General features: G+C 58.8%; 1 protein-coding gene across 1 annotated transcript; it reads left to right on the plus strand.

Annotated features, from left to right (window-relative positions):
• Positions 1-51: 51 nt before the first annotated feature.
• COMP (cartilage oligomeric matrix protein) lies at positions 52-5,717 on the plus strand. Its single transcript, XM_006778352.2, has 15 exons — positions 52-439; positions 712-786; positions 881-1,039; positions 1,126-1,230; positions 1,361-1,468; positions 1,643-1,802; positions 2,508-2,626; positions 2,820-2,872; positions 2,971-3,152; positions 3,340-3,518; positions 3,644-3,692; positions 3,958-4,154; positions 4,783-4,955; positions 5,304-5,443; positions 5,552-5,717. The coding sequence occupies exons 1-15, from the start codon at positions 284-286 to the stop codon at positions 5,596-5,598; spliced, it is 1,902 nt and encodes a 633-aa protein (XP_006778415.1). The 5' UTR covers positions 52-283; the 3' UTR covers positions 5,599-5,717.
• The last annotated feature ends 4,488 nt before the right edge of the window (positions 5,718-10,205 follow it).

Genomic DNA, 10,205 nt, shown 5'->3' on the forward strand with positions numbered 1-10,205 from the left:
GGGGACGCTCTCGCAATTCCTCCCCCCGCCCATGACCGCCCAACCTGCCGGGTCCCAGGAACAGCCCCCCAGGTGTTCCCTCTCCTCCCCTGGTCCCGCCTCTACCCCCAACAAGGCAAAGTCGCGTTTGACCCCTGGAACGATGGCCTCCGCCCCAGGTGTCATCCCCCCTCCGAGTGCCGGCTGACGGCCCTTGGACTTCCCGCTCCAAGCCAAGGAGCCTTAAGGCGCCGCCAGGGGGCGACGGGGTTGAGGGGCACGGCTCCGCCTCCTCTCACCCTCCATGGCCCTTGTCCTCCAGTGTAACGCGCATCCCTGCTTCCCTCGGGTCCGCTGCATCAACACCAGCCCTGGCTTCCGCTGCGAGGCCTGTCCTTCGGGGTACAGCGGCCCCGCCCACGAGGGTGTGGGGCTGCCCTTCGCCAAGACCAACAAGCAGGTGAGGGCCTTGGGGGGTGGCGCCAGGAGGATTACGGGGTGGGGGTGCTCATTTTGTTTCGTGAACTCCTCGAGCCTCGCGGCCGTTTGCCTGCCTCGCTCCAGCGAGAGGTGGTGGGACCGGCTGAAGGGAGTCCGGGGAGTAAGGGTCCGAGTTGGGAATGGTCGGGTTGGAGGCGGGGTGGAGGGGAGGGGTAGTCTGCAGAGGACACCCGGAGCCAGGCTCGGGGGTGTCCGCGTGGAGCAGTGGCCGCTGCGCTCCCTCTCACGCAGGTTTGCACGGACATTAATGAGTGTGAGACTGGGCAGCATAGCTGCGTCCCCAACTCCGCGTGCATCAACACCCGGGTAAGGCCCGGGAGGAGAGGAGGATGGAGAGACGGGGCAGAGGGTGGGGTGAAGTGGCGGCGTCCCGAGCTGACCTCCCTCCGCCCACATGCAGGGCTCCTTCCAGTGTGGCCAGTGCCAGCCCGGCTTCGTGGGCGACCAGGCTTCCGGCTGCCGCCCGCGCGCCCAGCGCTTGTGCCCCGACGGCACTCCCAGCTCGTGCCACGAGAAGGCCGACTGTGTCCTGGAGCGGGATGGCTCGAAATCGTGTGTGGTGAGTGCAGGCGTGCAGCAAGGGGCGTGGAACGGGGCGGCGGGGTTCGGGGACGCCGGAGCATCCACTCGCCTCCTCACCCGTAGTGTGCCATCGGCTGGGCTGGCTCCGGGCTTCTCTGCGGCCGAGACACGGACCTGGACGGCTTCCCAGATGAGAAGCTGCGCTGCTCAGAGCGCCACTGCCGCAAGGTGGGCGCGGACCAGGGGCGCGATCTGGTGGGGGGAGGGGAGGGTGTGAGCCAGAGCGGAGGGCGTGGTCGGTCGTGGTGTGGGCGGGGCTACATGGCACGCCCCTCACGTCGGCCCTGCCCGCCCCTAGGACAACTGCATGACTGTGCCCAACTCAGGGCAGGAGGACGTGGATCGCGACGGCATCGGAGATGCCTGCGACCCCGATGCCGACGGAGACGGAGTCGTAAACGAGGAGGTGGGGCCAAGGCGGGGCCCAGGCAGCTGGGTGGGGCGTGGCTTTGGCGAGGGCGTGGCCGCAGAGGCTGGACTCTCGGTCCTGGTGCGGTGAAGGGTTCCCAGAGTCGGAAAGGGGCTGATTTGGATGTGACCTTTGCCCCACTCGGTCCCCTTAACTGGTCCTGTCTCCTAGGACAACTGCCCGTTGGTCCGGAACCCAGACCAACGCAATTCGGATGATGACAAGTGGGGCGATGCATGTGACAACTGCCGAAACCAGAAGAACGAAGACCAGAAGGACACAGACCAGGACGGCAAAGGAGATGCATGCGACGACGACATCGACGGTGACCGTGAGCGAGGCGGGGGGGGGGGGGGGGGGGCGGTGCTGGGACGGGGGGATAAGGTTTGGGGCACAACCGGGCAGGGCTCAAAAGCCAAGGGTTTGACCTGGGATGCTCAGGACCATGGACCATGCTCAGGGGAGCATCTCTATGTCAGATGCTGCAGGGAGGAAAAGCAGGACAAAATCTGGAGTTTAGGATTGGGGAGGTGGCCTTTAAAAAAAAAGTTTTTATTGATTTTTTTTTGAGAGAGAGAGAGAGAAAGGGAGAGAGAGAGAAAGACAGAAACAACAATGATGAGAGAGAATCATTGATCAGCTGCCTTCTGCAAGTTCCACACTGGGGATCGAGCCTGCAACCCAGGCATGTACCCTGACAGGGAATGGAACCATGACCTCCTGGTTCCTAGGTCAACCCTCAACCGCTAAACCATGCCAGCCAGGCGGGGAGGCGCCCTTTTTACCCTTGGGGCATAGAAGCTCAGGGGGGTGCATTCACAGGGCAAGGGGAGGGCCTGGCTGAGCTGCCCCCTAGTGAGGTCCAGTCCCCTCCGTGGCCATCTATTCATGAAGTCTTTATGAGGCTGGGGGTACTTTGTAGTAACTGGGAGCTAGGAGAGGGCAGGACTCTGCCCCAGGCTTGCACTTGCCCTGCTGAAGCCGGCCTGGCCCCGCCTGATCTCTGGGTCCTACCCTGTTCCCCGGCTTTCTGCAGGGATCCGAAACGCAATGGACAACTGTCCAAGGGTGCCCAACTCAGACCAGAAGGACAGTGATGGTGATGGTGTGGGGGATGTCTGTGATAACTGTCCCCAGAAGAGCAACCCAGACCAGGTGAGGGCAGGTCAGACCCCAGTGGGTTCAGACTTCTGGCTTGAGCTCCAGGCTGTTAACAAGACCGCAGCCCATTCCAAAGCAGCTGGAGGGGGTGTTCCTTGGGGTCAGGAGCTCTTGAACTGGGCTTGGGTTGGACGCTTCTGCGTTCCTCTGTTCTGACTGTGGATCCCTGCACCCCCCTCCCCCCCAGAGGGATGTGGATCACGACTTTGTGGGAGACGCTTGTGACAGCGACCAAGACCAGTAAGGAGGCCTTCTAGGATGGGGGCTCAGGATGGGCAGCCCCTGACCGGGTCCTGTGAGGATCTCATTGTTTCTCTGCCTCCTCCCACCCATTCTAGGGACGGGGATGGGCTCCAGGACTCCCGGGACAACTGCCCCACAGTGCCCAACAGCGCCCAGCAGGACTCAGACCGCGATGGACAGGGTGATGCCTGCGATGAGGATGACGACAACGACAGAGTCCCTGACAATCGGGACAACTGCCGCCTGGTGCCCAACCCGGGCCAGGAAGACTCAGATGGTAAGGCAGGGGGTGGGACCCATGGTGGGACAGGGTGTGTGGAGCCACTGGGGCAGGTTTTCAAATGGGCGTGGTGGGGCCAATGGAAGGTATGGGCGTGGCCAGTAGCTGGAGTGGGCGGGGCTAAGCATGGAGTGGAGAGCCTGGCGCTGACCTCTCCACCTCAGGGTCTCCCACCTCCTCTCAGGCGATGGCGTAGGTGATGCGTGCCAGGGCGACTTCGACGCTGACAAGGTGGTGGACAAGATCGATGTTTGTCCAGAGAACGCCGAGGTCACCCTCACCGATTTTCGGGCCTTCCAGACGGTGGTGCTGGACCCCGAGGGTGACGCGCAAATAGACCCCAACTGGGTGGTGCTCAATCAGGTGGGAGCAGGGACCAGGCGGAAGGTGGGAGGAGCTCAGAGCCCCGCTTAGGGTGCTAACCTAGGGGCTGGGACGCTGAGGGCCCCCTGGCCAGGCTGAGGCCCCTCTTCCTTTGTCCTTATTAGGGGATGGAGATTGTGCAGACGATGAACAGCGACCCTGGCCTGGCTGTGGGTGAGACACTGGGAGGGGAAAGGCTCTGCAGGGAGATGCTCGTGGGCAGGGCCAGAGTGAGGGTGGGACGAGGTCAGGCTGGGTCTGGGCTAGAGCCGGGTGGCTGAGGCTGGTCCAGGGCTCGGGGGCACGGCTGTGTCTGGATTCAGAGGGTAGGGATGGGGTGGGTGTACTGAGCGAGGAGTCCGGGCCCAGGAGCCAAGCTGGACTCTGGAGGGGGCGGTTCTGGGGAGTCCAGGATCCCATTGGTCACCTACTTCCCCAGGTTACACTGCTTTCAATGGCGTGGACTTCGAAGGCACATTTCATGTGAACACTGTCACAGACGATGACTACGCTGGCTTCATCTTTGGCTACCAGGACAGCTCGAGCTTCTACGTGGTCATGTGGAAGCAGATGGAGCAGACATACTGGCAGGCCAACCCCTTCCGTGCTGTGGCCGAACCTGGAATCCAGCTCAAGGTGTGCAGGGGGAGGGGGCCTCCTGACCTCTTGTTCCATGTCCTCTAGCAAGCCCTAAACCCTTCCACAGAACCCCAAAGCTTTCACAGTCCCCCAGCATCATTCTATGAACCCAAAGTCTTCCTAACCACTTTCATCTCTCCTCTGGATTCACATAGGCCCCAAATACCTCCCATTTCCTCTCACAGGCCTTCAAACCCTCACCCAGTACCCCCAATCATCTTTTGGGCCCTGAAACCCTCTCACAGAGCCCAAAGCATTCCCTCCGGTTCCAAATCCTCCTGCAGACCCCCTATGTTGCAGATATTTCCCAAATCCTCTAGACCCGTTTATCCCATAGACACCCAAAACTTTCTACAGGTCACTAAATCCTCCTCCAGACCCCCAAACCTTTTCACCAACTTCCATACCCTCTTATGAGTCCCCAGACCTCTGTTACCCCCCATGACCCACCTGCAAATCTCCATGTGGTGCTCAAGGGGGCTTCCTGTGGGTCTCCCATCCAGACCCCCCCCCCCGGACTCCGATCAGTCCTCCATGACCTGAAGCAACCACCAGGCAGGGTTCCGAGAGGCTCCAGTGGCCTCTGTGGTCTCTGACCCTCTGCTCCTGTTCCTGGGCATGTCAGGCCGTAAAGTCCTCCACGGGCCCTGGGGAGCAGCTGCGGAATGCGCTATGGCACACGGGGGACACGGCATCACAGGTGCGGCTGCTGTGGAAGGACCCCCGCAACGTGGGCTGGAAGGACAAGACGTCCTACCGCTGGTTCCTGCAGCACCGGCCCCAAGTGGGCTACATCAGGTGGGGTCCCCACCCCTGCCCAGGGACTGAGTCCTTGCTTCACCCTGGCTCCTGGAAGGAGAGATTCGGGTACAATGCAGGCAGCTAGAATGAACTGTGACTGGCTTGGGGCATGACACCCCTCTAGGACCCAGCACACAGTGGGGCCTCAGCTAGAAGGTGGGGTTTCACCCACACGCCATTTCTCAATCCCTACTCTGTACAGGAAATCCAGTTAGCACCTACTGTGTACAGGATCCTGGATATCCATTCTCACACAGGGAAACTGAGCGTCCAAGGGGCCCATCTTCCAGGGCAGGACGCCAAAACTCTGAGGTGCTTCACTGTCCCCTGCCCCCTCTCCCCCAGAGTGCGGTTCTACGAGGGCCCTGAGCTGGTGGCTGACAGCAATGTGGTCTTGGATACAACTATGCGGGGTGGCCGTCTGGGTGTCTTCTGCTTCTCCCAGGAGAACATCATCTGGGCCAACCTGCGCTACCGCTGCAATGGTAAGAGGAGGGGGTAAGGGGGTGGAATGAGGGGCGGGCCTGCTAGATAGTGGGTCTGCCCTGTTGGCCTCACCCTTTCTCATTCACCTCTCCTCTCTCCCTCCGCAGACACCATCCCAGAGGACTATGAGACGCAGGGGCTGCTGCAGGCCTAGGGATGGGTGGGGACCTGCCATTAGATGACGGCCACCCTCAGGCCTGGAGCACTGAGGGGCAGCCAACCTTGGGGGAGGGAAGAGATCAGAGAGGACAAAATAAAGTGTGTTCGGCAGGATGGTGGCTGTGGTCTCTGCTTTGGGGAGACGGTGGAGTCTGGCCTTACTGCCGACTTCCGTCTGAACTAACTAGCAGTGTCCAGTTGCTGCAGCTCTCCCACCCCTGAAGTCTCTGCTCCAGGATCCTGGGGGGTTAGCTGCTCCCCTTCCAGGACACAGGTCCAAGTAGCTGGCTAGTAGGGTGAGGTTGTGAGGGGCGCACATCTGTGTGTCCATATATTCATGTGTGTGTGTGGTTCCCACCAGGTGTACCTGTGACACACATATTTCATCTCTGGGTTGGAGAATGGGGGCAGGAAAAAAGGGGAGGAGGCAGAGACGAAAACATTGGGTTTTTATTAGGTTTCATTACAAAGGATGCAAAGGTACAAAGACAAAAGCGTCCACGCCAGAGGACAGGCAGGGGCTGGCCGAGTGCGCCCTGAGCCGCCCGCCCCAGCCCGCCACGGGCACCCACACGCACGGCCCATGGGACATCCACAGCAGAGTGTACATGCTGGGGTGGGGTGGGGCAGAGCCAGCCTGGGGACCGAGGGACACAGGTGGGGCAGGGCTCAGACCGATGAGTTTGCATATATTAGAAGTGCCACCCAGCCCCCTTGGGGGCAATTTCCTGGGGGGACACATTAAGGGGCAATGGACTTTGGCTGCCAAAGGCCTCCCTCCCAGGGCCTGGTGGGGAAGGCCATGGCAGTGTCCCCTTGTCCGAGTGGGCAAGAGGTCAGAAGTGACAGACTGGGCATCAATTGCCCCCAAATTCCAGAACCTGGCTCCTTGGGATGAGGTGTTGGGAACTGGCCAGGAGGATGGAAGGAAGAGGGAGACATCTGCAGCCAGCATTACCCTGACATACAACCCTTGCCCTTCACCCCGATTGGGAGGGGCCCTGAGACCCATTGGTCTGAGCCAGTAACAGGAGGGAATCTTAGGCCCAGTTCACAAGGGTCTTGCATCTGCTCTCCATGCCCTCAGGAGTACCCCAGCACCCAGCCCTGGGGGTGCAGGTCACCCTACCTCCCTCTCCTGGGGAGTGCTCAGTTGCCTGTGGCACGAGGGTAACGAAAGGCCTGAGCCCCACTCAGCCAGCACCCCTGAAGGAATGTCACAGGGCCCCTAGTCACATACAGTAATACTGTGAGACCCCCAGGAGGTGGGAGCCCAGGGACCAAAAAGAATGGGGACAGAAACAGACCCAGCTGCACACTTACTCCAGGTGAGCCTCCAGAGTGGGTGAGGCACTAAGTCCTCCCCCAGCTCTGCAGGCCACATGAGGCGGGCTCAGGCAGCCACAGACCCCTCACCTGGAATGCCACCTGCAGGAATGATGGGCCAGGACCAGGGTGCCCAGTACCATTGACCTTGAGGACCCCAAACCCAAGCTTTGACCACAGCTTCATCAGAACCCAGGGGCTGCTTTGTCAATCCCCTAAAGCTTCCAGAAGCTCATATGGGGTTGGGGGTGCCTCCTGTGGAAAAGCAGAAAGTTGAGTCCAGTGGAGGGGGCACTGGAGGGATGTTTGGTTATGAACCAGTTTAGGGGCCCCATGGCTCCTTAGGGAAAGTCACTCATGGGGGGTGACGGACAAGGTCCCCCGAACTGAACATCTGGCCCCAGCAGAATGCATGAATGGACATGGGGCCCCTTGCCCTCCACACAGCGCCTCATTTGACAGAGCTGACCTCACCCACTCCACTGTGACACGTGGGCCTCACAGCAGACCATCCCACTGGATGTCCTTCCAGGAGTTTGGCCAATGAAAATCAGGTCAAACACACTAACCACTCAGAACCCTCCTTTACCCTGAAAACCCATGAGCAGATAATAGCACAGAGGGCCCAAAAGGCCAGGCCACGCAAGGGGGTGGGGAGGCATCCCTGGGGAAAGGTCAAGAAGCACACAGCCCTGCCCTCGATAGTTGGTCCCAGAGACCCCTGTGGGGTGCTGGACCCACTTTAATTAGGGCCCCTTCTACTGTGGCTTGTCCCCACTGGGGAGCCTGGCCAACTTTTGAATACCATTGGCTGTGAGTCCCCAAATTTTGCTGAGGGGTTGACCTGCCCCCTGAGCTCTCCACTGAGGGTCTCAAGCACCTCTGCCCCAAGAGACTGGCACTCACCCTTCCTGCCCAGAAGTGTCAAGGGGAGGGGGCTGCAGGACACTCCAAACAGTGCTACCTGTCTTCCCCCTGTAAGGGCATGGAGGGGGGAGGCCAGCATGGGCACCTGTGATGGGGGATGTGATCCCGACACCCTGTCTTCTCCTCCAGTCAGTCCTGGGTACAACCCTCTTCTCTGGAGAATATAGAAAGTCGCTAATCCCAGGATCCATCTCAGCCCATGAGCTACGGAGAGGAACAAACTCATTGCCCTGGGGACTTGGAGGGAAGAGGGTAAACTGAGGCAGATGCGGATAGGCCAGGCAGTTTGAGCTCCCAGAGGAAAGGTTTGCACAGCTGAGGGGGCTCAGCTAAAGCCAGGAGCACTAGGAAGAGGGCAGCAGGGGGACCTGGATGGCCTTTGAGCCCATGTGGGCTCAGTGTCCAGGCTTGAAGTCCAGTCTTGCCCCGCGCTTGTGAGTAGGACATGGGCGGTAGGTCTACATACAGAATATAGGCACAGGCCCGCCCTTCCTGGTGCAGCTTACCTAAAATCACAGTATTTTCACATCACAAGTCAAAAGACTGATTCCCTTAGGCTGTCTTGCCTCAGAAAGTCTTGGCAACTCAAGAATATTTAGTAGAGAAGTGATATTTAAGAAAAAAAACAAATTCCCTGTTGCAGACCCCAGGAGGCCTCCCAAGGCCCAGGAAGACGTGGAGATGCCTGACCACTGGCTCCTGGTGGGGCCCCCTCCGAGGATAGCTCTGCACCTACACCTCTCATAGGCAGAGGATGCATGTTAATACAATGTTACCTGTGCTCCAGGCCATGGGCCTCTCCTGTCTGTCTGCACCTAGAACGGGTGCTGGACAGATGGGAAGCGTGGGCTGACAAGGCTCCCTCACTGGATCCCAAAGCCTTGTTTGAAAATTGCATCCAGGAAGGTTGCTTGTAATTATATTAAGGCCATTTTTTAAAAAGTTCTACATACAAGTCTAATGGTAACCAAACTCTTCTATGTACATGTAGATGTTCTTTTTTTTTTTTTAAAAAAAAGTCCCCATCTCTGTCCCCAGTCCCTGCCACAGTAAAAGGATAGGCCCTGGACCTGGACAGACTGACACTGTGCTCCTCCAGCCCAGACAATGGTGGCGGGGCCAAGGGACTGAGGGAGACCTTCTCACAAGTGTGGCTGCCCGGCTGCTTGGATACCTGCTAACAGCCTGGCCAAGAAGCAAAAAGGAAGGACGGCTGCTGGGATCAAATCCAGCTCCCGTTGAAAGGGCTCCCACAGCCCAGGCAGAAGGGTGGCCACTAACACCACAAAGAAATAACGCCAGGCAGAAGTGTCAGCTCAACAGCATGTGGAGGAGCAAGTTGAGATGCAACTTGGGGACTGAAACAGAGATTCCTAGTAAAGCTGCCAACAGAAAACAGAGCCAGCCTGCCACCCCCTCGAAGGGCCTGGAGGGCAGAGGGATGGTCACCTCTGCCTATCAAGGCACTTTGAGAAGCAAGCACCTAGAAGCTCGCTGCTCATTGCCTCCAAACCCAGTCCTACCAGGAGGAGCAACAACAGAAGTGGCCAGCGGGATGAATGTCAGCTGGTTCTCAGGATGGGGAGAGACAACTTCATCCGGGGTGTCTGGGAACAGACGGACCACAGCTGCTGCCAGCCTCAGGGTGTGGGACACACCAGCCTGAGGACTGGCGGGCACCGCTAGGGCCAGGCAGAGCCAGGTCTTCTCCAGACCCTTAATAAAAGCAGTGGCTCCTTCTCAGAAGTCTGCTACGTAGCCAGAGAAAAGGCACCTCCAGTCACCCAAGCTTCTGTCAGCATCCTCGCCTGGCACAACCTGCCCTCACTGGGCTGGGCAGCCACTCAACCCTTCTGTTCTGAGATACCTTGAGGTGAAACTAATGAGGCTAGGGTCCCAGCTCAGATGGCAGACTGCTTCCAGTTAGCTTTAAAACATGTGTAATGGAGTATTTCAGGAATAAAAAGATGCTCTCAGGCAAGTATTGGCTTGAAGGAGTCAGCTACTTATCTACAGCCAAAGTGGAAATATAGACCAAAAGAAACAACAACAAAATACAACAAAATGCCCTGGCCACCCCCTTCCCACACGTCTGTAAATAACAGTAACAGTGACCACAGAACAGAGCAGGAAAGATGAAAACAAGTTCTAAACCCACCCCCAGAAATAACCCGACTCCACATTCGCTCTCTAGCAGGTCCTGTCATCCTGGCCAGCGGCAGAGGGACCTGGTGCGGGGTAGGTGAGGCAGGAGGCTGGGAAGATCTAGCTGCTCTGTTTACATCTTTGTATCCACACCCATGGGAAGGGTTCTAGCATTCTGTTTGCTCAGGAATAGAAAAGACAGCA

This window comes from Myotis davidii, unplaced genomic scaffold (assembly GCF_000327345.1).
Source record: "Myotis davidii unplaced genomic scaffold, ASM32734v1 scaffold448, whole genome shotgun sequence".
Classification (NCBI taxonomy): Eukaryota; Metazoa; Chordata; class Mammalia; order Chiroptera; family Vespertilionidae; genus Myotis; species Myotis davidii.